Source organism: Abramis brama (assembly GCF_963993115.1).
Source record: "Abramis brama genome assembly, chromosome: 19".
Taxonomy (NCBI): domain Eukaryota; kingdom Metazoa; phylum Chordata; class Actinopteri; order Cypriniformes; family Leuciscidae; genus Abramis; species Abramis brama.
In genome coordinates, this window is record NC_139981.1 from 33,002,743 (window position 1) to 33,030,079 (window position 27,337).

The 27,337-nt window shown below is 39.5% G+C and overlaps 2 protein-coding genes across 2 annotated transcripts; one reads left to right on the top strand and one right to left on the bottom strand.

The window, feature by feature from the left end:
- Positions 1–18,465: 18,465 nt before the first annotated feature.
- LOC311070288 (zona pellucida sperm-binding protein 3-like) lies at positions 18,466–20,593 on the bottom strand. The gene is made up of 8 exons (XM_084094070.1): positions 20,066–20,593; positions 19,645–19,763; positions 19,465–19,568; positions 19,207–19,384; positions 18,963–19,080; positions 18,797–18,879; positions 18,624–18,712; positions 18,466–18,551 (listed from the first exon to the last, which is right to left on the bottom strand). The coding sequence occupies exons 1-8, from the start codon at positions 20,579–20,581 to the stop codon at positions 18,481–18,483; spliced, it is 1,278 nt and encodes a 425-aa protein (XP_083950196.1). The 5' UTR covers positions 20,582–20,593; the 3' UTR covers positions 18,466–18,480.
- Positions 20,594–22,090: 1,497 nt separating this feature from the next.
- LOC311069197 (zona pellucida sperm-binding protein 3-like) lies at positions 22,091–24,421 on the top strand. The gene is made up of 8 exons (XM_084092183.1): positions 22,091–22,624; positions 23,123–23,241; positions 23,319–23,422; positions 23,501–23,678; positions 23,817–23,934; positions 24,018–24,100; positions 24,179–24,267; positions 24,339–24,421. The coding sequence occupies exons 1-8, from the start codon at positions 22,103–22,105 to the stop codon at positions 24,407–24,409; spliced, it is 1,284 nt and encodes a 427-aa protein (XP_083948309.1). The 5' UTR covers positions 22,091–22,102; the 3' UTR covers positions 24,410–24,421.
- Positions 24,422–27,337: the final 2,916 nt, after the last annotated feature.

Sequence of the window (27,337 nt, forward strand, 5' to 3'; positions counted from 1 at the left end):
ATGTGAGATTGAATAAGTCACTCAATAACGTCCACAATGGTTTTGGACACCCAAATGGCTGTTCCCTCAAATACTGCCCTATTTAAAGTTTTTTGGCTTTTAGTATGAATATGTTAACCTTAGTGTTATCTATAAGCTAGTGTGCACTAAAACAATGACAAAATTCGCATTTAGAAGACCAAACCCAATGTTGAAAATGAAAATCAGGTTGACGTCAGAAACCAACATCAGTCGGTTTCTGACGTCAATCCGACTTTAATTTCCAGCCAAAATGCAACCAAAATCATCCACTGACTGATGCTACTACTTTCTACTCAAGGACAGAAATGTAGTGGAGTAAAAAGTACGATTTTTGTCTTTCAAAAAAAAAGTAAAAAGTTTCCAGAAAAAATAATACTCAAGTAAAGGACAGATACTCAAAAAGTACTCAAGTAAATGTACTTTGTTACCGTCCACCTCTACAGCGAGTGCTAATAGTCTGCTTTGTTGGCGGAGGCCGTTTACACTGACTCCTCCCACCATTGTCTGATCGAGCCGGACAAAATCACAAAAGAAATCCTGCTGAGAACAGGATCAGCGTGTGAGTGGAGGGCGGTGAGGTCACTAGTGGGCGTTCATGGATGACATTTACGGATGTTGTAGACACTGAATCCTTTTTTAAGGGAAAAGACTAAACCGAAACACAATCAGTGCATAAAATGCTTCATATCAAAGATTAAGGAGAAACAGCGGGTGCTGCGTTTTGCCATCGCTGCTATTTTATCTGTGGCGAAACTGGTCAATCTGGGTTCACGAAACCATTCAGTCAGCACAGCAAGTCCCACTGTATACACACAGAGACGACATCAATTACACACTCTCAGAAAAAAAGGTACAAAAGCTGGGGCGGTACCCTTTCAAAAGGCACATATTGGTACCAAAAGTGTGCAAATTAGTTCCTAAATGGTGCATTGTAACCTTTTTTGTAAAGAGTATCATCCCAGTGACAGCTTTTGTACCATTTTTTTCTGAGAGTACAGGGAAGTTGCTGACCGCTAAAATAACTTCTCCATCTTGCCGATAACTCCACCACAGGATGTTGCGGCTAACGGCTTCAAAAGCGTTTGCACAAAAACATGACATTGTTCTTGGAACTTGTTTTTTAAATGTTTTAGTCTAATGTCTTTTAAATCTTATTCCTTGTTTCAGAATGTTCAGAAAACATTCAAATGTAATGTTCCCGTAATATCTGCAACATTGTAAAATGGAATGTTCCTTCAACATTCGCACATCCAAGAAATAACTTTTTTAAAAACATTCAGAAATAGGCAAATGTTTTCGTAACTTAATGGGAATGTTAGCAAAATGTTCTTAGAACATATTTTTGTTAGATGGGTTTATATACACTACCGGTCAAAGGTTTTAGATCGGTAAGATTTTTAATGTTTTTAAAAGAAGTCTCTTCTGCTCACCAAGGCTGCATTTATTTGATTAAAAATACAAACAAAAACAGTCATATTGTGAAATATTATTCCAATTTAAAACAGCTGTTTTCTATTTTAATATATTTTAAAATGTAATTTATTCCTGTGATCAAAGCTGAATTTCCAGCATCATTACTCCAGTCTTCAGTGTCACATGATCCTTCAGAAATCAGTATAATATGATGATTTGATGCTCAGGAAACATTCATTATTATTATCAATGTTGAAAACAGTTGTGTACATTTTTTTTTCCAAAATTCTTTGATGAATAGAAAGTTCGAAAGAACAGCATTTATCTGAAATCTAAAGCTTTTGTAACATTAAACACTACCGTTCAAAAGTTTGGGGTCAGTAAGAATTTTAATTTTATTTTTGGGGGAAAGAAATAAAATAAATCAATACTTTTATTCATCAAGGACGAGTTAAACTGATCAAAAGTTACAGTAAAGACATTTATAATGTTAGAAAATATTCTATTTTAAATAAATGCTGTTCTTTTGAACTTTCTATTCATCAAAGAATTTTGAAAAAAAAAAAATGTACACAACTGTTTTCAACATTGAAAATAATGATGAATGTTTCTTGAGCATCAAATCATCACATTATACAGATTTCTGAAGGATCATGTGACACTGAAGACTGGAGTAATGATGCTGAAAATTCAGCTTTGATCACAGGAATAAATTACATTTTAAAATATATTAAAATAGAAAACAGTCATTTTAAATTATCATAATATTTCACAATATTACTGTTTTTTTTTTTCTTTAATCAAATAAATGCAGCCTTGGTGAGCAGAAGAGACTTCTTTTAAAAACATAAAAAATCTTACCGATCTAAAACTTTTGACCAGTAGTGTATATACAGTACTGTGCAAAAGTGTTAGGCACGTTAGTATTTTCACTCCAAAAAAAATGGTTTTAAGTCAGTTATTTATATCTTTTGCTGTAGTGTGTCAGTAGGAAATATCAGTTCACATTTCCAAATGTTAATTTTGCCATTAATTGTAATAATCCAGTGAGATGTTTGAATGCACTAGGAGTCTGACAACAGCCGGTATGATCTGATCTCACCATCATCGAGTCCGTCTGTGATTACATGAAGAAACAGAAAAAACTGAGACAGACTAAATCCAGAAGAACTGCGGGAACGTCTCCGAGACGCTTGAAGAAACCTTCCTGCAAAGCTACAGTACTGTGTGTGTGTATGTATATATATATAGATAGATAGATATATAGATAAATAGATAATACAAACAGACATATCTAGATATAAAGAACATATGTACAGTTTTGAAATTATTCAACCCCCATTGCAAATCAGGTTTATTGGCACAAATCTAAAGACTTTCAGCTGTTTGCTGAAATGGCTCAACACAACAGTTTCAAGTGGTTTTCAAAATTATTCAACCTCTTCATGGCAATCATCTTTAGTCCTTGGTATAACACCCTTTTGCTGTTCTGACCTGCTGCAAACGAGATGTATAACCAGACAGCAGCTTCTGGCAGCGTTTCTGAGGAATCTCAGCCCATTCCTCATGAGCAATGGCCTCCAGTTCTGTGATTCTTGGGTTTGCGTGCTGCAACCGGCGCCTTCAAATCCCACCAGAGATTTTCTATGGGTTTCAAGTCACTGGCCACTGTAGAATCATCCAGGATTTCTTCTGAAACCAAGCCTTGGTGGAATTTGAGTTATGCTTGGGATCACTGTCCTGTTGGAAGGTCCAATGACGCCCAATCTTCAGCTTCTTCACTGACGGCATGACGTTTTCTCCTAGGTTTCCTGATACTTCAATAAATCCTTCTGCTCTTCCACACACTGCAGGTTTCCAGTGCCGGAGGATGCAAAGCAGCCCCAGAGCATCATGAGCCCCACCATACTTAACAGTAGACAGTGTTCTTTTCAGCATATGCTTCATTCTTCTTCCTCCAGACATACCGCTGATCCATAGGGCTGAAAAGTTTTGAAAAAATCATCGCTCCACAAAACCTCTGTGGCTTATTTATATGATTTTGATCAAATTGGAGCCAACTTTTCTTGTGCTTTTGGTCAGTAGTGGTGTACGTCTTGGAGTTCTGGCATGCGTTTAGTACGAGCCTTACTGTACAGCTCAAACCTTACTGCCTGTAGCCACCAAGTCTTGCTGCAGGTCTTTTGCATTCATTTGAGGGTTTTTCTGAACCAGCCTTCTCATAAATCTGGTTGCAGCCGTTGACCGCTTCCTTTTTTCTGCCATGTCTAGGTAGTGTAACCACTGTTCCTTTAACTTTGAACTTGTGAACTATGCTTCCAACGGTGTCTCTAGGAGCATTTAGTGCCTTCGCTATTTTCTTTTGTATCCTGTTCCTTGTTTGTGAAGGGTGATGATGTCTTCTTTTAACTTTTTGGACCATTCTTTTGACTTTGTCACCTTTGACTGCACACTCGAAATATGTCTCTCAACAAACTTAGCCAGTTCACATATTTCATGTTTTCTAGCTCAAACACACCTGTTGCAACTAATGAAGCCCTTGATTAGTTGCATCAGGTGTGCTTGAGACAACACCTGTTTTGCAGATTTGTGCTACTATGAGGGATTATATTCAGGGGGTTGAATAACTTTGAGACTGCAGAGGTCATTAAAAGTTGCATTTTCATTTGAATTTGAGGAATTTGATTTGTTAATTGCAAACAGCTGAAAGTCTGTAAATTTTGCAAATAAAACTGATATGCAATGGGGGTTGAATAATTTTGATTACATCTGTATATAGAGATGTAGATTGATATTTTTACAAATCAAATGTTCCCAGTGAGGAGGAGTCCTCAGACACCAGGCAAGAGCATGTAGATTGCTGTCAATGCAATCTTGCACTGCTTAACCCATCATGTTAAATGCAGGAGAAATGGTAGAGGTGATATCAGCAGTATCAGCACTACACAACAAAATACACTGAGGCTGCATCCGAAATCTTAGGCAGCTGACTTGTTGTCTCGCTGTCTTATTAGGCAAAGACTTTGCAGGCAGAATTTTCGCATGAAGGTAGGGCTGGGTTGATATGGCCAAACAATCATCACGATATATATTTTTTCCATGTCAGTCGATAATTATCAAGTTAATGTCAAATCTTAACTTCTTTCAAGTTTAAGGGCAGATTTTTGTGAATATGCACAAACATAATGGGCATAGTATAAATTGACTCTGATTTACCGGAGTCTTGAGTGCGTCAACCCCAAGGGTGCATCCGAAATGACTCATCGTCATTGACCCTCGAGGCTACAACAGGGGTGCCCAATCCTGCTCATGCCGATCGACTGTCCTGCACAGTTCATCTCCAACCCTAATCAAACACACCTGCCTTTAATTTTCAAGTGATCCTGAAGACCTTAATTGGTTGCTTCAGGTGTGTTTGATTAGGGTTGGAGATGAACTGTGCAGGACAGTCGATCGGCAGGAGCAGGATTGGGCACCCCTGGGCTACAACCTTCGATATGATGTTTTATTTACAAAGTTCGGGAGGAGCACATTCAGGTAATCTACCCAATCAGCGTGCGAGGAGGCATATATAGAGCTGACTTACCTCTGTTCCAAGACAGTTTTCCAGCATCCATCCTCCAATCCAAATCCTTACTCTGGATTATTCCTATCCCACCCAGGGATTGGGGGAGTACTCTGGTTCGGGCCAAATTCCACGGACAACACAACACCAAATATGCATATCTATACCCGATCTGATTATATGTAAGTGCAAACTTGTGAAGTTGCTGCTCCTCCAAGGGGGAGCCTACATCCCTACTCGTACTCAGGAAAGGGAGGAGAATGAGAACAGGGTATAACACAGTGTGCCCAGAAACTTTAATCTCACCAACTTTAAACCCCAAGGGAGTCACAGGGGAGCTTAAGCCCTACTTAAAAACTGGGGGAGAACGCAGCTCATACCCTGCCTTGAGCACTCTACCTAAGATCTGCTATAGCTAGCGCTTCGTCATTATCTTTTAGCACAAGACCATAGTATTTGACAGATAACAATGAGGGTCGCCCCGCAGGTGAACTTCCTCTACTTGTTGGCATTGTAAAACCAGGGCACAGTAGAGCACCCATCAAAGGGAACCGACATCCCTACTTGAAAACCAGACAGCAATTTGGGAGAGACGTAAATTAAGTAGAGAAAATCAAAACGGCCCTCTAGACCCAAGGGCCATCCAAAGGGGAGATATGTCCCAGACAAGAGAAAGTCTGCTTCTTTAGTTTTCCAATAGCTCTCATGCAGCGTAAGCCAACCACAAGGAGGCCACGGGAGATAATGCCCTACATTACAAAGATAATGCATCACTGGTACTGTGCTTAACTGGTTTAAATCTTACCTCACCGATCGTTCCCAGTTTGTTGTCTTGGGAAACAACTAATCTGAAATTGGACAAGTCCGCCATGGTGTTCCTCAGGGATCTGTCCTGGGTCCAATATTGTTTAGTGTTTATATGCTTCCTTTGGGGCAAATCATTAGGAAATATGATTTGGGGTATCACTTATTTTTTATTTCCATCTTCTCATGCTCGTAACCTTGGTGTGATCTTTGACACTCACCTAACACTAGACTCGCATATTAAGAGTATTACAAATCTGCATTCCATCATCTCAGAAACATTGCAAGAATTAGGCCCTACCTTACTCTACCTGACACTGAAAGGCTTATTCATGCATTTGTTACTTCCAGGATTGACTATTGTAATGCACTATTTGTTGGTTTACCTGCTAAATCAATAAAACGGCTGCAGTACATCCAGAATTCAGCAGCACATGTTCTTACATACTTCATCACCATTACAGGCGTGGTTTATAGTTTGCATTGGCTTTCTGTTCATTTGCGTATTGCCTTTAAAACTCTCACACTAACATACAAAGCTTTGCATGGAATAGCCCCTCCTTATATCTATGACTTAGTCAGCCTGTACTGTGTTGTACTGTAATGATTTTTTTTGTATTATTTTTGTACTTCTGTATTTTATTTGCTCTTATTGTTTGTAGTGCTTTGGGTTTTAGAAAAGCGCATTATAACTAAAATGTATTATTATTATTATTATTATTATTACATATACCCCAGTACACTGGGGGAGAGCAGCTCAACCCTGAATAAAATATAGTCACTTCTCCAGGAGCCGCTTTACTCCAGCGCTAACTATAGCATGCAACAGAAAACCAGGAGGGACGACCTGAAGGCAGTCTACCCCTACCTGTCCGATTCTTGGACATGGGTCATACAAGAGAGACCGTTAAATCACCCATCCCAAGGGAGAAGCATACATCTCTATTTCAAGACCCAACTGTAGTTGGGGAGGGAGGTAAACTAGGCAAATGTAATCTATACTGCCCTACATAACTCTATTCACCCTGCATCAACCCTAAGGGGGTATCTACCAAGCAACCTTTCATAGGGGAGCGTACAATTCTACTTTAGACCTAACATAGGGGTGAATATAGCCTAACCCTGGAAAAAGATACTTCAAGAGAGCAGAGCAAGAGAGATGCCAGAGACAATCCACTCCACCCACAACCACGGATCAATGCCGCTCTCGCCTTAGGGGCATGTGAAGGGGCAGGGTGTCCTCAGACATGTGCCCATGCTACCACCTAATCTAAAGTATCTTTGCAGAAAAACGTGTCGGCATGCATAAGCCATCAAGCATTGCTCATTGTACAATATGAAACAAGCAACGGAGAGTGTTTTCACATTCCTGTTATTATAACTAAAACCTCCTCCATTTCTGTGTCGATTCGGCAATGGTTGCTTTCAACTCCTCCGTCAGGAGGGGGCCATGAAAGATAATGTAGAGTCCATATAGCAAGATCCTCTATATTCTATCAATCCGACCCTGGACCTAGGCCCCAGAAGAGCATGCTGAATCCCAGCAGTGCTCAACACCAGAAAAAAACAGCAGAACACAACTTTTTTTTCTTTTTTTTTCTTGCACTTAATGTTAGTCCATACTCTGTGCCCATCCATACTATCCAGTCCATACTCTAGGCCCATGAAAGCAGACCTCAGCATAAGCTGGAGGGGGCGGCAACATAACCTTCTGGCAGCTCTTGCTGAGCAGAACTCATGGTGGGCCTGTCTTGCCTCCACATATGCCTTGACATGAGCCATAATGAAAAAGGATGCTGCATCAGCAGAGAGATGGCTTGCAAGCTGCTCTTCAACTGGTGAATGCATCACCATGAGTGCATCCAACTCTATCGAGAGCCAAGCGCACTCGTGCAAACACTATATTCCTATATCTCGGAATCAACAAGAACAGAGATAAATGTATGAAAGAGAAGATCCAAGGCACTCTTCTTCAAAATATTTAAAAAGCCTTTATTTAACTGGCTATATCATGGTAGAAAATTGAAAAGACATGGGGGAAAAAGCAACCCACGCGTAGTGGCACAAACAGCCTTCTTCAGGGTGTGCTTTCCAACCAAACAATTTCCTCTTTTATGTGTGCTAATTAGAAACACCTGAGTGACATAATACAGGCACATACAGAGAAAGTCCACTAGGTGGCTACATTGCAGATTGAATCCGAAGACAAAAAAATTATGATGAAAGACAAAAGTAGGCTATACACAGAAAGCACATATCACAAAAAAGGACTGAAGTCTATTTCTTCATTCAACCCAGGATATACTGTGGCCTGTAGCTCATATATATAAAATGTTTCTCTCTGTAAAAGTAATTTTAATCGGTCACCACCCCGAATACTCTTTTTAATCGTTTCTAAACCCTCAACCATTATGCCTTCTGGATTATTATTGTGCATATTTTGGAAGTGTTTTGCCATAGGGTAATCTAAATTAGCTTTTCTAATGGCATTTTTATGCTCCGATACTTTGAGACGTCTCTTGGTCCGGCCTACATAAAAGCATCCACATTTGCATGATAACCTGTATACCACAAAAGTAGTATTGCAATTAATAAATGTTTTTATGTTGTACATCTTATGTGTCTTGAAATTACAGAATTCTTTGCATTCTTTAATATTAGAACAATGATTACAAGACCCACATTTGTAAGTACCTTTTAACTGTCTGTAAAGCCAAGTAATCTGTTTTTTAGCAGGGATGAACAGAGATAACTTCAGGGATAACACAAATCCATTATAATGAGCGAATCAAACATGTGCATACAAAGAAGCAGCTTCTGAAGTAAAAAAAGCTGATGGTGTGTATTACAGGCGCCCTTTTACACTTATGGGTACTCTGCTTGTGGCGTCATGGACTGTCATTATCCAATAAAATCGGCGTGTTTGTCACACGTGCTTCAGACACCTGTCACACTGATGACGTTTCCCATAACATCAATCCAAGACGCAGTGTCGAAGTTCAGCTTCGAAAGGGAACAGTAGCATCTGAAAAAATGTATTAATGATTCATCTATTTAATGATTCATCCATTTGTAAGCTTTCTGAAGCAGCCTAAAACTCTCAAAAAGAACCACGGTGCTACCATGTTTTTTTTTTTTTTTTTTTTTTTATGGAAGCTTGTTTCCACTTACAGAATAAAAAAAGGGTAATTGTGCTTTTTCATCTCAGAATTTTTGAATTTTTTTCTTGCAATTGAGTTTAAATCCCACAATTCTGACCTTTTTTTTCTTCTCTGAATTGTGAGATAAACTCACAACTGCGGGGGAAAAAAGTCAGAATTGAATAAAAGGTAACTTTCAAAACTCTCTTCAACACATCTAAATAATGTTCAGACTTCAAGTCTTGATTAAGCTGATTTTATTTTTGTTACTTTAAAATAAATGCAGTGATTGGAGCACATGCAAAAGTGTGTTGTCACAAACCATCATCAGATATAGATTCGGTGGTCAGTGTGGTGCATTTACAGGTTTAAACATTTGCTGGGTTACTGAAACTGACAAGATAAATTCATGGGAGTTCTGGTCTTGGCTTATGCTCTGCTTCCTCATCTTCTATTTTGGCTGTGAAGTCGTGGTGATAGGCCAAAAGTATTTTACTGCGGTTAATCTAAAAAAATCTGTCACTTTCCTGTTTGGATTCCAAATCTCCCTCTTCAGTGACTTCTAGCCCTTTTTCAACACAGTTTTGCTTAACATAAGATCTGTGAATAATAAGGTGTCTCACTTGCCTGATATTATTACAGACAACAACCTAGACTTTTTGGCATAAACAAAATAATGGACTTTGTTTTTAATACAATTACTCCCCTGGGTACGGACTGTTTGATTGTCCTCGACTCTCGGGCAGAGGCGGTGTATCATTGTGCTTCTTCATTTGAAAATTGGCATCAGCACTGTGTCTAAACCAATGTTTACGTCCTTTGAATGTCTTGTTGTTTTGAGTATCTCTGCCTTGCAATTGACTGTCATTTCAACAGACTATAGATTAAGGAATCTTTTATGTCTGAATTTGCCAATTTGTTGTGTTTTAAGTTTAAGAGAATACTTATTCTGGGATATTTCATTATACACACTGATCAAACTAATTCCACAATGGCCAAAGATGTGTTTGGTGCTATTGGAATGTTTCAGTCTTACTCAGTTTGTAAAGGACTCTACTCATAGCAAAGGTCACACACTAGACCTGTTGACTGCTAATGAGTTGTGTCCCAGCCTTCTCCTGTTGATATTGCTCTTTCTAACCATTTAGCTGTATTTTTCAACTTGGATTTATTATTTTCATGTGTAACTAGCCTTGCACTGTTAAGTTTCAAAAGTGGAAATCAACTGATCAGACCGTATGTGCAACTGCTGTCGTTTCATCTTTCACTGAATTGGGCCCAACGCCCTTAGATGATGAACTTTAACAGCTAAATAATGTGTTGGCTACAAACCTGGATTTTTTTTTTTTTTTTTTTTTTTTCCTCTTAAGATTTGTGAAATAAAGTATGTTAGTACACTGACAGCCTCACATCAACTGTGTAATTATTATTTTTTTATTTTTTTTTAAATACCAGAATTGCTAATGTTCGCAATCAGGTTTCTTTGCTTTCTTCTCCAACAACTACCGCACTTACTCCAGTTTGTCCAGTTTTTCGGGTGCTCTGTTTTCAAATTTTGTGCAACCTGACTTTGTTATAGTTGAAAACTACCACTTGCATGCTTGATCCCCTTCATACTGTTTAAATCTTGTTTTTTAAGGCATTTGTGCCCAGCAGGGCTTAAAATAATTAATGAACCCTTAAGTACTGGTGTTGTTTCAGCTGCATTAAAAATTGCTGCGATACTTAAGTAGTGAAACTTAGATTTAGATATTTTAAATATTTTAAATAATCTTCCCTCCCATGCAAACATTTTAGAATGTGTTGTTGCTTTACAGTTGCATAATCACCTTTCTGTTAATAATCTTTTTGAGCAGTTTCAATCTGTTTTTTGAAAAATTCATAGCACTGAAACGACCCTGGTTACAGTGACTAATGACTTTTGGCTTCTAAAGCTGGATCTCCTACTATTCTTATTCTCTTAGACATTAGTGCTGCATTTTACACTGTGAGAATAATATTTTTCTTAATTACCTTGGTATTTCTGGCACAGTTTTAAACTGGTTTAGATCTAACCGGACACAGACAGTTTGTTGCTTTAAGGATATACAGGTGTGAGATTGGACCAGTTTCTACTGGTATCCCACAGGGCTCAATTTTAGGACCCTTATTTTTTAGTCTTTATTTATTCCCGCTTGGCCAACTTTTACAAACTGTGGATATTAAGTAAAATTTTAATGCAGATGACACAGATTTATATTCATTGTAAACATGGTCAAAGTAAGGCTGTTTCATTGCTCATTAAATGTATTTCTGAGATAAAATCATGGATGGATAATCATTTTCTTTGTTTAAACGGTGATAATACTGAGGTCATGCTCACTGGTTTTCCTCATCGGCTCTATAAGGCGTGCCAAAGCCTTTTTTATCATTTATGGTTTTGTACTTGAGTTTCAGAAACAACTGAGAGTGATCTTTGATTCTTTATTGACATTTTACCCCAAAATGTTGCAAAGACATTTTTATCATAGAGATATTGCAAAATTGTGTCCCATGCTATCCCTTTCAGTAGCAGAAAAGATAAAATAATTTATTTTTTTCCCTAATTGATTACTGCAATGCGCTTATTACTTACTAAGCATACTCTAAATAATCTACACTATGTCAAAAATTCTGCAGTTAGAATTTTAACTAGGACCAAAACGAGAACCTTTAAAAGGCGCTATAAAAAATAAAGTTATTATTATTATTCTGCGTGTTCATCAGTACCAGCAAAAGGTAGGCCTACCGTTTTTTAAAAGTACATTATATGTAACTTTTATTCCTCTAGCACTTAAAAAAAGAAAACTGCAGAAGAACATTGTTTTGGTTGTTCTTTGGCTCTGCGTGACTGTGTGGATGAATATGTCTCATAGCTTTTACCACATTTCAAATCCCTCAGTTCTCGCCATCTCTGAAAAGCCAAGCCAGTGTTGATTCTTGTTTTATTACAAGCTCTGTCTCGTTCTCTTTTCTCCAGCAGACTCTCCTTTGTTCGGCGTTTGTTTAAAACGAGTGATTCTCTGAAGGTTGGAGATTTAGCGGCTCCAAGTCAACTTTTCTCTCTCGCTGTGACAACTAACCCCTGACACACACACACACGCTCACCTAACCTCTGACTCTCTAACACCCCCAACCCCCCCCACACACACACACACTCAACTAACCTCTGACTCTCCCACACACCCCCCACACACACACTCAACTAACCTCTGACACTCCCACACCAGACACACACACACACACACTCACTCAACTAACCCCTGACCTCCTACACCAGACACGCATTAAAGCAGCCGGAGCAACTTTACTCTATTCACAGATATGACGAGACACGTACAGGCGAGTGACATACAGTATGTATGCAATTTTCTAGTAAACCAGATCTAAAATATCTCAAAGAATTAGGTCATTTTGTGCAAACTTTTATTCTAATCTTTACAAATCTAAATATTGCAAGAACTCAGCGTTGTCATTTTTTCAGTCTTTAAAGGCATTTAAACACTTTTAATGCCTGAACCTAAGAAATACATTATTTTGATAGACAACTGCCACGAATTTGTCTGTTAAACTGATTATAAGATGTTAGCTTTGTTACTTTTTGCCAGCAGACTCTCCTCTGCTAAAATACTTAAAAGTGTTTTGGGCACAATAACAGATTGGTTAGGTCAGGTTTCATCCCAAAGAGGCATATTGTTCACAATATATGCCTTTGTATTAGATTTGCTAGACTATGCTGAGCTGATTAAGGAGGAAAGCTTTATTCCTTTTTTAGATTTTTATAAAGCCTTTGATTCCCTTGAACAGAAATTTATTTTACAATCCATGTACAAATTTGGCCTAGATGATTTCTTTTGGAAAACTGTCTGAATGTTATATAAAAATGGCAACTGCTCAATTAATCTTAAATCTGGTACCTCTCCATGATTTGATGTGTTTAGAGGGGTTCTGCTCAACTTCTTACCTTTTTTTGTTGAATAGTCAATTACAAGGGATTAATATATCTGATAAACATATTCTCATAATGATGATACTGTTGATCATATCAAAGTTTTCTCTAAAACTTCTGGTCTAACTTTTAATTTTGAGAAATGTGAACTGCTTTCTATAAAGTCTTGTTCTGCCCTATCCCTGTACAATATTCCTGTTAAGTCTCAAGTGAGTTATTTGGGTGTAATTATTTGCAAAGATGACATTGCGAGAGGTAGAGTAAACATTGATCCTTCAATTGCTAAGGCAAAGAGAATGTAGATTCCCTGGCTCCAGAGACTTTCCTCTAAGATGAAGGGCCCTCCTCGGCTAAGATGAGAGTTTCTAGACTGACCTACCCTGCTTTCTTTGCATGTAGGCAAATCTAGTTGTGTAGAGGTTGACAGAATGCTTTTTGACTTCTTATGGCAACACAAGAGACATTACAACAAAAAATGCATAGTCATTAAAAGATTTGAACACGAGGGTCTAAATTTTCTTGTCTTTTCTTCTTTAAACAATATGTTTAAGATAAATTAGTTGAGGCAATTCTTGGAAAAACACAAGTTTAATGACAGGGAAACCATACTGTGGAATAATAAACTGCCTTATCAAAACTGCCTTTTCTTTCAAAAGTTTTGGAGAAGGTAGTAGCTGAGCAGCTGACAGCTTTTCTAAGTAACAATGAACTCTTGGATAAGTATCAGTCTGGTTTTAGAAAGATGCACTCTACTGAGAATGCTCTCCTCAAAGTGTCTAATGAAGTACAGTTGGCTGCTGACTCTGGAAGATACTCAGTATTGGTTTTATTGGATTTATCATCAGCTTTCGATACAGTGGACCACAAAATACTGTTGCATAGATTGGGAAAAGAGTTTGGTGTGGTTGGGCCTGTTTTAAAATGGTTTTCCTCCTACTTGAGTGACAGAACTTTTTCTGCATATGTAAATGGTATACTGTCTGAAGCCACTCAATTCTTGAATGGTGTTCCCCAGGGCTCTGTCCTAGGTCCACTTTTGTTTTTACTGTACATTACCCATCTTGGAAAAATGTTTGAAAAAATTTTCATACCATTTTTATGCTGATGACATTCAGTTGTATTGCTCGTTCAATGGTTCTGAGTTACACAAACTAACGGATTTATTGGATTGTATTTCTTGTGTTAAATCGTGGCTTGCTAGTAACTGTCTCCAACTAAATTCGAAAAAGACTGAAACCCTGATTGAAGCCCCAGACAATAAAATTCCATCCATCCTTCAACATCTTGGTTCTCTGAGCTCCTCTGTCCAGTCGAGCATCAGAAATCTAGGTTTCTGGTTTGACCAATCAATGTCTTTGGACTGCCATTCTAGACTTCTGGTCAGAAATTGTTTTTATCATCTAAGAAATATTGCAAAATTGAGGGCAATTTTAACGGACTCTGATCTTGAGATGGTTATCCATGCTCTTATTTCTTCACGTTTAGATTACTGTAACTCTCTTTTTACTTTTTTTTAACAAATCTGCTCTAAATCGTCTTCAAATGGTCCAAAATGCTGCGGCAAGGCTTTTAACAGGATCTGGTAGAAGGACACACATCACACCCATTTTGTCCTCCCTACACTGGCTACCTATCAAATTTCGTATTGATTTTAAAATATTAGTTTTAACTTTTAGAGCTTTAAATGGTCAGGCCCCACAATATATCGCTGACTTGTTATGCACATACTCCCCAGGCCGTTCCCTTTCGATCCTCAGGCCAGAGTCTTTTAATGGTCCCAAAGACTCGATTTAAAACCCGGTGAGACCGGTCCTTCCAGGCTGTAGCCCCCAGACTGTGGAAAGCCCTGCCCTTGTTCCTCCGTGTGGCTGACTCTGTCGATTCTTTTAAAAGGCAACTGAAGACACTGTTATTTAAACAAGCTTTTAGTTGACTGGGATTATTTTATTTTGGGCTTTTTAAATGTCTTAATTTTTATTGATTGTATATTAATGTGGTTGCACCTTAATAAAGCACTTTGTGATTTTACTCCATTTTCTTAAAATATATAAAAACTTGGGCCTTGTTAAAAATGTCCTTATGTCTAAAGAATGAATAAACACGTTTTCATATCATTCATTAAACAATTCAGTTATTCTCTTACTGTACACATTGTCTCTTACATTCCACCTCCTCACTTCGAAATACATAAGCTGAAAGATTGATAATTGTGATTCTGATGATTTATCAATGTCTGAGGGGAAACTGAAGCCCTGGTTCAGATCAGATACTACACAGTACAGTAGAGAGCAGTGTCCAAACCACAACACTACATCTTCTTGTAATATCGTAAGTATGGAAAGCAATGTCTTTAGCACCACATATACATGTTAAAGTGTGACTAATATCATCAGGTCCCAACAGGCGTAGTTCATCATTAACTATATACATATGACACTTTGGACAATCAAAAAGTGTCACAACACATTCTGGACAGAATTTTATTTATCATTTAAAACATTTATTTATTTAATGATATTTATCATTAAAAAATCAAAATACCAGTTGCTTTGATATTTTGTTTTCTAATGCAATTACTTTAAAATTTTAAGTAAGTGTCCAAATGAGAGTCTTGCTTGGTTCACTGTATGTTGATGTATGACTTTGGCTAATGTTCTGGCAAGGTTCTCTCAAAGTTATGGATAAACGTTCTTCTAGTAATATTAATTTAACAAAGTTATCTGGTCTTTCTTTAATAACTCTTGTGAGGTGATAATGAATCCTCAGACACCAGACAAGAACATGCAGATTACTGTCAATGACACTTTTTGTTCTGAACCTATGTCGTTAAATGCGGGAGAAACAGTAGTTATTATAAAGGTGACATCAGCAGATGGCGCCAACTCTCAAGTAAGAACTAAGACCTGCCACTCCACAACAAAATACACTCAAAATACACTCAACATATACAGTGGGTGCTCCCTTGTTTTTTCTATGGAAGCTTGTTTGATACTAAAAATAATAAAAGGTTATTGTGAATTTTATCTCAAAATTCAGACTTTTTCTTGCAATTGCAAATTTACATCTTGCAATTCTAACTTTTCCCTTAGAATTGTGAGATATAAATTTGCAATTACATGTAAAGTTAGACAAAAAATAATAATAATTGCAAAACAAAAAAATCTGAATTGAATTTTTTTTCTCAGAATTGCAAGTTTATATCTAGCAATTCGGACTTTATAACTTACAACTGCGAGTTTATATTTCACAATTCTGCAGGAAAGAAATTAGAATTGCAAGTTTTATCGGTATTAATAACTCGCAACTGATAAAAAAGTAAAAAGATATTTTGTCGACATCGTCAGCACTTAGACCAGACCAGTGTCAATATATCAGATGTGAGATTAATGATTCTGTTGTCAAACCCCTTCATGTATTCTGACATTATCATCATTGTATGGTTATCTGTCATGTTTGTATGCAGTGAACCCATATAGACAGGCCCATATATTGACATGCTGACACGGAGATGAGCATTTGTGGTTAAAAGATATATAAATGTTTAAATTTTATTTTTTTTTAAATAAATTTAAATTAAAAAAAATTCATAAAATGACGTATGGTTTGTCTAGATAAGACCCTTATTCCTCGGATCGTGTCGAGACTTTGAAGCTGCACTGAAACTCACATTTGGACCTTCAACCCGTTGGACCCCATTGAAGTCACTATATGGAGAAAAATCTTGGAATGTTTTCCTCAAAAACCTTCTTTTCTTTTCGACTGGAGAAAGAAAGACATGAACATCTATGTGGGGATGAGGATGAGTAAATTATCAGGAAATTTAAATTTTGAAGTGAACTACTCCTTTAAGAAAAATGGTACACAATGGTAATCTCTAGTAAACGAAAGCGGTTGGTGTGTTGTTGTTTCTTCAGGTGACGTGTGATTGAGGACAGTCTCCACTGAATCATCTGGAGCAGACTGCTAAGCTTCTGCTTTAAAGGTTAAACCCCACCATGCTAAACTACATTTTCTTCTTGGGCAGACACTAGAGGAGCACTACTTCGCAACAAAGATATACCGGTATGGCCTGAGAAAGAAGTTTGCTTTTTTCGGCCCCCAAAACACTTGTCATGTAAATTAACATTTTTATTTGAAAATTGTGTCATGTAAATGCCCCCTGAATGTGTCAGATAAGAGAGCCAAAGTGCCTGTGCAAAAATCCACACTTGATGTCTTGGTCACTTGACCATACGTGCATGTGACAGGAAGTAAGTGCACAAGACTGTCCAATGTCTTAAAAATGCCAAAGCTCAGTGCCCTTAATGTCCACTAAACCCACACCATCTCGAATACCACTTCAGAGTGGTATTCAAGGCTAAGCGTATCCCATCATGCATTGTGTTTGGAAACTTGCATGCCCCAAAATCACAAGATGTCGAGGAAAACATGGTAACACTTTATTTTGATGGTCCATTTTGAACATTCTGTTGACTGCGTCCCAATTCAAAGCTGCATTCGAAGGCCGATTGCGTCATGACAAAGGCTACCCCGATTCAAAAGCGACTTCAAATGCGCCCTTCGTTTCCCCGTGAAATGAAGGATACACACTCTTTCAGTTCCATTTTATTTTTGCTGGATGTGTGGTAGAGCAAGTAAAGTTTATTCGTGAGGATTTTGAAATTACTCTTTGAATGTGTTACTCACAGCAAGCTCAAGTCTATGAGCTGTACAACGCCAACCAGTGACACCAGGGAACAGGACCTGCATTCGAGCTACTTCCCCACTTTAACATCAGAGCTCCATCAGTTGTTTGGAGAGGAATTCCTTTGTAAAGAAACCCTTCCCTCTGCACTTCAAGTCACCTTGTGGTGAAAAAAAAAAAAAAAAAGCTTTTAATTTTGTTTATTTGTCTGTGGTGTTTTACTATGCTTTAAGACAAACCATGTGCAAAGTCATAACTCAACACCATTGCGGAGTATTTTCCCTTTAAAACTGCAGTGAACCAAAGATAGTCTAAAAAACAGTTTGAAATTACGAGTGTTTCTGACGTCACAAACTACCACGTAACTAATCAGGTCAACGAGTGAATCTCTGAGCTGCTGTGAGTGGAGGCGGGGCTCATTTGCACATTCATAGAATCGCGTATACTAAATGAGGCAAGGGTGTCAAGTTACATTCAAGTGGATTCTACACACTGGTGGTGGTTGAGGAGATATGCCCCTGGGCCTGATATGATGTGAAGCACTTTGGGTGTACTGTAGCACAAATGAAAGTGCCATATAAATGCCTCATTGTAATGATTTTCACCAGGAATTCTTCTGTTAAACAAATTGTAAAAAACTTGCTTCAGATGCACAACCTTGAGCTTTCACTAGCGATCTATAAAGGGTACATTTAAAATTCCCTATGGAGAAAGTTAATACTTCAGGAACCCTATGGTTGCATGCTACAGGACGTAGTATAGTACAGGACGACTATCAGTTTCATCACATTGGCAGAATGAGGCACATTTTTAAAGCCAAAAGTAGTTAAACCAGACATGCAGCAAAATGACAAGACAGATACAACCAAGGATTGATTTGTCAGTTTTATTGAGAACCTCCCTTTTGGCCTTGAACCATTACAGGACCAAGTGAGGCCTTGCCTTCCCACTGAATGCCTAGAGAAGAAAAAAAGCCAAGTTAAAGCACTTGAATCAAAAGCAACCTTAGAAAGAGCAAACGCTACCAACCTCCATAGGGAGCAGCAAATTCACCATCAGGACCACATGTTGAGTCACAGCAGCCACAAACTTGGTCATTTCCATCAGCAGCAAACCACCTGCAACAAAACAAAGACATGGAACCTTCAACATGAGAAAAGTCAACTTAATTCCTCACCCCTCCCAAAAAACAACTCGCGTACCCATTGGCAAAGGAACAGGATTTGCGCTGAGTGTCACTGGGTGCTGAAGCAATAGTTGCCTTCAGAATACATGTTATGTAGATCTGCAAGGGATGACAGACAAGTCACAAAACCAAAGCAGATGGCAGGAGAAGTCAAGTTAACTCATGATATTCGTAGTACATACAGAAGGACTGTTGCCCTCCTGGAACATAAACGCCTCCAGCTGGAACTGGATCTTGTCAACCTGGGACCGAGGCATGAAGCGGGAGCTGGAAGCTGTAGATTTGGCATCCACAAAGCACCTGACGACAAAATTCACAAAGAGCAACTCATGAATGCCAACTGTAGAGCAAGCAACTAGACCTTACCCATGACTGTGACAAAGTGGTTACAAAAGGCAACTTAGGCATCAAGGGCCATGACCTTACCCCTGATTCTCAATGAAGGAATATCTCGGAAGAGAGTTCACATCAGGTACTTGAGTGGCCACACAGCGGTCCACAAACACACGCAGAGGCACATGATTGTACTGCTTCACAGATGCCTCGATGTTAATAACACCACCCAGGAAATAGGAGTATGAAGGCCTCTGATAGGCCCAATCATCTACACAAAAAACACTTTAGGCACAGCTACAATAGCAAGGGTAAAGGTTTATTTTATTGAAAGAAAAAACATGTACCAACCCATCATGATCTTCAGGGAGAAGAGCAAGACTTCTTCACCAGCCTCTGTTGAGGCATAAGGGACCCATGTTGGCCTCAAGGCATCACTGCTTACATTTTGGAGCCTGCGGTTCATGAAAGTAGCCATTAAATGTTCTCCCAGTTGACAAGAAAGTGCAGAAAGTCACATAGATCCCCTACCTTTGATAATGGCATTGAACACCAACAATTGCACCATCGGCCCGGGTAATCGGAGTCCCTGCAAACGCCTCAGGGGTGTAGGTAAAAGAGAAGGTGTAGACAAGCTCATCCTCATTCATCTGTAAAAAGACTGGTTAACGAGAGGGTCATCCCAAAGACTTTACATACACCAAGACCTTGCGCTCATATTGCTATGAATGGGAGAAGGTGCACTGCAATATGGTGTAATTCCTAAAGAGCAAATCACCAATTAGTAAATTCTTCATCACCACAGCTGCCCTCAGAGGCTCAGGTGTTGCCAGAGATAGCCAATGTTTTGAAGAAATACACTAAGGATTGAACATTTTGCTGTTCCAGGGTAAAAACTAGCTTTAACAACATTAAGGCCCAAGATTTGTTCTGGTTTCTTATATGTTCTTACCATCAGCACGCTGTTGCAGTCCTGTAATTCATACTCAAAGATGAGCACTCTTGACCCAGGATCCTGACCAACAACAGGACATCCACCTAAAGACAGACCAGTTGGCTGGATCAACTGACCATTGCTGAAGAAGTCCTGCTGGATCTCTACGAGAACCCGGTTCTCCCCACATTGAACCACTACGCTGCTGGGAGTCACGGGTTGCCTCAACTGGAAGCCCACAGCCAACTCACTCTGCACCTCGGGAACGATGGGATACCTCCAATCCAAAGGCTTCACTGGACCCTGCAACAGCTGCTTCTCCTGAAGGCCAAAAGGCTCCTGCGCAAGGCTCTGAAACTGAGAAGCCACTTGCAAAGGGTTCCAGAGCCCTTGAGGAGAAAGGGCAGGACTTCTGGATGCTGGATCTGATTTTGGCCCCATGCTTCTTGGACTATGACTATACCTCAAACTTCCCAAGACATCAGGCATATCAAATGCAACAACCACCACTAAGACCACTTTCAAGAACCCCATTCTAACAAATGTTGACACAAACACCAGCACTTGGCTTTGCCATTTTGTACAGTTTTGAGTTAAGGTGGCTCCACCCCTTTTACCTTAATTGATTATCCTTGATTCTCCTCTGGACCTGCAGAGTGTATGCATCTTTTTATGCGACTGTCCAAATACCCACACTTGCCGTCTTTGTACTTGACCACTTGTCTACTTACATGACCTACAGTATTTCCGGTCTTTGATCCATGTGTTCAAGTGGGCTTGAAGACTGTAAGTGTGTGCAGAACCTTTGATTACCCAATGGGACACACTTTTAGTTTTGCAAAAATGAATGTTTACAGAGCTTTATTTACACATTTTGATTTCAAAAATAAACTTATAAATGTCTGTTCAGTAGTCCCTATGTAACAAAAGACACAATTTAAAAATTGTGATGTTTGTACTAACCCTCTGGGGTCTGAGGTGTTTTCTGGGCCCTGGAGGTGTTCTGACAAGCTCTGACATTTGTGCTTATTTCTGTAACTTGTAACATTTTCATGGCTAAAGTCTGATTACACTGTATTCAGCACAAAATCTGCTACAATAATATGTGAGCAGCGTGTACAGTTGTGATCAGAATTAATGGCACCCCTGGTAAATATGATCAAAAATGTCTGTACATTGTTTATTCTTTTGATCTTTCATTCAAAAAATTTGCAAACATCTAACCTTTCACTGAAGTAAAAGAATTGAAAGTGGGGGGGAAATCACATTATGAAATAAATGTTTTTCTCCAAAACACGTTGGCCACAATTATCGGCACCCCTAAAAAAAATTATCAGTAGGAACACGACATGACTAGGAACACAAAATTGTCTAGCTATGACTTCTTGTTACACAGAAGTTTAAATATGACGAATACACAAAGGCCAAATTCCCTTAATCATCCATCACAATGAGTAAAACCAAAGAATATAGTTCTGATGTGCATCAAAAGATTGTTGAGTATCACAAAATAGAAAGTGGCTGTAAGAAAATAGCTAAAGAATTGAAAATCCCCATTTTGACCATCAGAGCAATAATTAAGAAGTTCCAATCAACTAAAGATGTTACGAATCTGCCAGGAAGATGACGTGTGTCTATATTGTCTTAATGCACCGTGAGGATGAAATTTTGAGTGGCCAAAGACTTTCCAAGGAACACAGATGGAGAATTGCAGAAATTACTTGAGTCTTGGGGGTCAGAACGCCTTAAAAAATATATCAAACAACCCCTACTTCACCACATGTTGTTTGGGAGGGTTTCAAGAAAAATCCTCCTCGGTCCTCCAAAAATAAACTCTATTCAGTTGTCAGGCATGACTGGAACGTCAAAAAAAGTCAAGTACAAAGACGGCAAGTGTGGGTATTTGGACAGTCGCATAAAAAGATGCATACACTCTGCAGGTCCAGAGGAGAATCAAAGATAATCAATTAAGGTAAAAGGGGTGGAGCCACCTTAACTCAAAGCTGTACAAAATGGCAAAGCCAAGTGCTGGTGTTTGTGTCAACATTTGTTAGAATGGGGTTCCTGAAAGTGGTCTTAGTGTTGGTTGTGATTGTTGCATTTGATATACCTGATGTCTTGGGAAGTTTGAGGTATAGTCATAGTCCAAGAAGCATGGGGCCAAAATCAGATCCAGCTTCCAGAAGTCCTGCCCTTTCTCCTCAAGGGCTCTGGAACCCTTTGCAAGTGGCTTCTCAGTTTCAGAGCCTTGCGCAGGAGCCTTTTGGCCTTCAGGAGAAGCAGCTGTTGCAGGGTCCAGTGAAGCCTTTGGATTGGAGGTATCCCATGGTTCCTGAGGTGCAGAGCGAGTTGGCTGTGGACTTCCAGTTGAGGCAACCCGTGACTCCCAGCAGCGTAACGGTTCAATGTGGGGAGAACCGGGTTCTCGTAGAGGTCCAGCAGGACTTCTTCAGCAATGGTCAGTTGATCCAGCCAACTGGTCTGTCTTTAGGTGGATGTCCTGTTGTTGGTCAGGATCCTGGGTCAAGAGTGCTCATCTTTGAGTATGAATTACAGGACTGCAACAGTGTGCTGATGGTAAGAACAGATACATCGTAATGGGTTATTTGTTGTGGCAGAGGACCTTTTCAAGGAAAGTCAGTTCACTTGGTTTTACAATGCCAGGCCAGCTAAGACCAAGTTCTATATATTTGAATGGGTAAATCCTGAATTTAAGCTACTTTTAAGCCTTCAAACCAACATCTGATGTAAACCATCCCATAAATGGTATGAAAGGAGCTTAAGAAACCAGAACAAATCTTGGGCCTTAATTGTGTTAAAGCTAGTTTTTACCCTGGAACAGCAAAATGTTCAATCTTTAGTGTATTTCTCCAAAACATTGGCTATCTCTGGCAACACCTGAGCCTCTGAGGGCAGCTGTGGTGATGTGAAGAATTTACTAATGGGTGATTTGCTCTTTAGGAATTCCACCATATTGCAGTGCACCACCTCCCATTCATAGCAATATGAGTGTATGGTATTGGTGTATGTAAAGTTTTTGGGATGACCCTCTTGGTAACCACAATCTCTTTACAGATGAATGAGGATGAGCTTGTCTACACCTTCTCTCTTACCTACACCCCTGAGGCGTTTACAGGGACTCCGATTACCCGGGCCGATGGTGCAATTGTTGGTGTTCAATGCCATTATCAAAGGTAGGGGATCTCTGTGACTTTCTGCACTTTCTCGTGCAACTGGGAGGCCATTTAATGGCTACTTTCATGAACCGCAGGCTCCAAAATGTAAGCAGTGATGCCTTGAGGCCAACATGGGTCCCTTATGCCTCAACAGAGGCTGGTGAAGAAGTCTTGCTCTTCTCCATGAAGATCATGATGGGTTGGTACATGTTTTTTTTCAATAAAACAAACCTTTACCCTTGCTATTGTAGCTGTGCCTAAAGTGTTTTTTGTGTAGATGATTGGGCCTATCAGAGGCCTTCATACTCCTATTTCCTGGGTGGTGTTATTAACATCGAGGCATCTGTGAAGCAGTACAATCATGTGCCTCTGCGTGTGTTTGTGGACCGCTGTGTGGCCACTCAAGTACCTGATGTGAACTCTCTTCCGAGATATTCCTTCATTGAGAATCAGGGGTAAGGTCATGGCCCTTGATGCCTAAGTTGCCTTCTGTAACCACTGTCACAGTCATGGGTAAGGTCTAGTTGCTTGATGCTCTACAGCTGACATTCATGAGTTGCTCTTTGTGTTTTTTTTGTTTTTTTTGTCGTCAGGTGCTTTGTGGATGCCAAAACTACAGCTTCCAGCTCCCGCTTCATGCCTCGGTCCCAGGTTGACAAGATCCAGTTCCAGCTAGAGGCATTTATGTTCCAGGAGGGCAACAGTCCTTCTGTATGTACTACGAATATCATGAGTTAACTTGACTTCTCCTCCCATCTGCTTTGGTTTTGTGACTTGTCTGTCATCCCTTGCAGATCTACATAACATGTATTCTGAAGGCAACTATTGCTTCAGCACCCAGTGACACTCAGCGCAAATCCTGTTCCTTTGCCAATGGGTATGTGTTTTTTTGGGTGGTGAGGAATTAAGTTGACTTTTCTCATGTTGAAGGTTCCATGTCTTTGTTTTGGTGCAGGTGGTTTGCTGCTGATGGAAACGACGAAGTTTGTGGTTGCTGTGACTCAACATGTGGTCCTGATGGTGAATTTGCTGCTCCCTATGGAGGTTGGTAGCATTTGCTCTTTCTAAGGTTGCTTTTGATTCAAGTGCTCTAACTTGTTGTTGTTCTTCTCTAGGCATTCAGTGGGAAGGCAAGGCCTCACTTGGTCCTGTAATGGTTCAAGGGCAAAAGGGAGGTTCTCAATAAAACTGACAAATCAATCCTTGGTTGTATCTGTCTTGTCATTTTGCTGCATGTCTGGTTTAACTACATTTGGCTTTGAAAATGTGCCTCATTCTGCCAATGTGATGAAACTGATAGTCGTCCTGTACTTTTCAAGTCCCATATAGCATGCAACCATAGGGTTCCTGAAGTTATTAACTTTCTCCATAGGGAGTTTTAAATGAACCCTTTAAAGACCGCTAGTGAAAGCTCAAGGTTATGCATCTGAAGCAATAGTTTTTTACAACTTGTTTAACAATTCCTGGTGAAAATCATGAGGCATTTATATGGCACTTTCATTTGTGCTACAGTACACCCCAAAGCGCATCATATCAGGGGGATATCTCCTCAACCACCAGTGTGCAGAATCCACTTGAATGTAACTCGACACCCTTGCCTCATTTAGTATACGCGATTCTATGACTGTGCAAATGTGCCCTGCCTCCACTCACTCAGCTCAGATTCATTCGTTGACCTGATTATTTACTTGGTAGTTTGTGATGTCAGAAACACTTGTGATTTCAAACTGTGTTTTAGACTATCTTTGGTTCACTGCAGTTTTAAGGAGAAAATACTCCGCAATGGTGAGTTATGAATTTGCACATGGTTTGTCTTAAAGCATATTAAAACACCACAGACAAATAAACAAAATTAAAAGCTTGATTTTCACCACAAGGTGACTTGAAGTGCAGAGGGAATGGCTGCTTTACAAAGGAATTCCTCTCCAAACAACTGATGGAGCTCTGATGTTTGGATGTTAAAGTGGGGAAGTAGCTCGAATGCAGGCCCTGTTCCCTGGTGTCACTGGTTGGCATTGTACGGCTCATAGACTTGAGCTTGCTGTGAGTAACACATTCACAGAAATTGGAGCAACTGAAATGAATCAAAATCCTCATGAATAAACTTTACTTACCACACATCCAGCAAAAATAAAATGGAACTGAAAGAGTGTGTATCCTTCATTTCACGGGGAAATGAAGGGCACATTTGAAGTCTCTTTTGAATCAGGGTAGCCTTTGTCATGACGCAATGAAGTGTACTCAAGACTAGATAATGATCTGAGATGTCATTGCTCTGCTGTAGAATTTCAATGGCATCAACATTGATTCCATGTGATAATGTTAGATCTAGAGTATGATTACGTCAATGAGTAGGTCCTGACACGTGTCCTTCGGATGAGACGTTAAACCGAGGTCCTGACTCTCTGTGGTCATTAAAAATCCCAGGATGTCCTTCGAAACAGAGTAGGGGTGTAACCCCGGCATCCTGGCCAAATTTGCCCCTTGGCCTCTGTCTATCATGGCCTCCTAATCATCCCCATATACTGATTGGCTTCATCACTGTCTCCTCTCCACCAGTAAGCTGGTGTGTGGTGGGCGTTCTGGCGCAATATGGCTGCCGTCGCATCATCCAAGTGGATGCTGCACATTGGTGGTGGTTGAGGAGATTCCCCCATCTATGTAAAGTGCTTTGAGGTCTCAGAAAAAGCGCTATATAAATGTAACGAATTATTATTATTATTATTATTTGTCTAACTCCAATAGAGTTCAGAATGTCTTTAAATGCCAGTCCCAATGCATCTTTTTTCGTTATCTACATGTATATTAAAGGGATACTCCACTTTTTTTGGAAATAGGCTCATTTTACAACTCCCCCAGAGTTAAACAGTTGAATTTTACCGTTTTCAAATCCATTCAGCCGATCTCCGGGTCTGGCGGTACCACTTTTAGCATAGCTTAGCATAGATCATTGAATCGGACAAGACCATTAGCATCTCTCTCAAAAAAATGACCAAAGAGTTTTGATATTTTTCCTATTTAAAACTTGACTCTTCTGTAGTTACATCGTGTACTAAGACCGACGGAAAATGAAAAGTTGCGATTTTCTAGGCTGATATGGCTAGGAACTATACTCTCATTCCTGCGTAATAATCAAGAAACTTTGCTGCCGTACCATGAGTCCAGCAGGCGTAATGATATGACGCAGCGCCTGAAAATAGTCCCCAGCTCGGTAGACTATAGGGTTGACTATTTTGGCGCGGGAGGAATAACTTGGTTTGGTTTCCCCATAACCTGATAAGTAGAGCATGTTCGTCAATACGCTGCAACATCCCTTTTCAACCTAGGCCAAAAAAAATTACGCAACACACGGTTGTATGTCTTTGTCATCCCTAAATGTCCTGACATAACATGGTCATGGGCAAGTGAACACACATGTGTACGATACTCTGCTGGCACAACTGCATGACAAACAGTCGAACACTTTACATGCTCGACTACTCTAGGCCGCCATTTCCGCATTAACAAACCGTCTTCCATAAAATATGATGTATCCCCTTTAAAATCAGACACCGCATCCAAGCACTTCATTAAAGCTTTGATTAACTTTGCGTGGCTAACAGGTAATGAAGATGTCAACAGACCACTAATCTTTTCTTTCCCTGTTTCCTGAGGCACGTGATCTCCTACAACAACATCACCAGCTCTGCACACGAATGTGCCGTCCAATGTAAACTCTGTCCCCATCTTCTTCATCTGGGCACGAGTAAACACACAGGTCGGAAAAGTCTCAGGATACTTCAAAGTTAATTCTTCTGTAACAGAAGTAGCCACAGGTTTATCCAACACTTCCAATTTGGGGTGTGAACCGACACTGGTCTCACGGTTTGTTTCGATTACGATTATCATGTCATCAATTCAGTTAAATTCGATATCACGATGCACCGCATCCTCAATTTTAAATTTTACTTCAAAAGTGATGTGTGCGCGCGTGTGTTTGCCTGTTCGGGAAGTCGCAGTGTCAGAAACAGTGACATTCCAGTTTAAGTTTCAAGGGAGTAAAGCTTGTTTATGCCATTAAGAAAAGGAAAATCTGTCAAATAAATTTTGTTTTAAAGAAATGTTCATTTAAAAG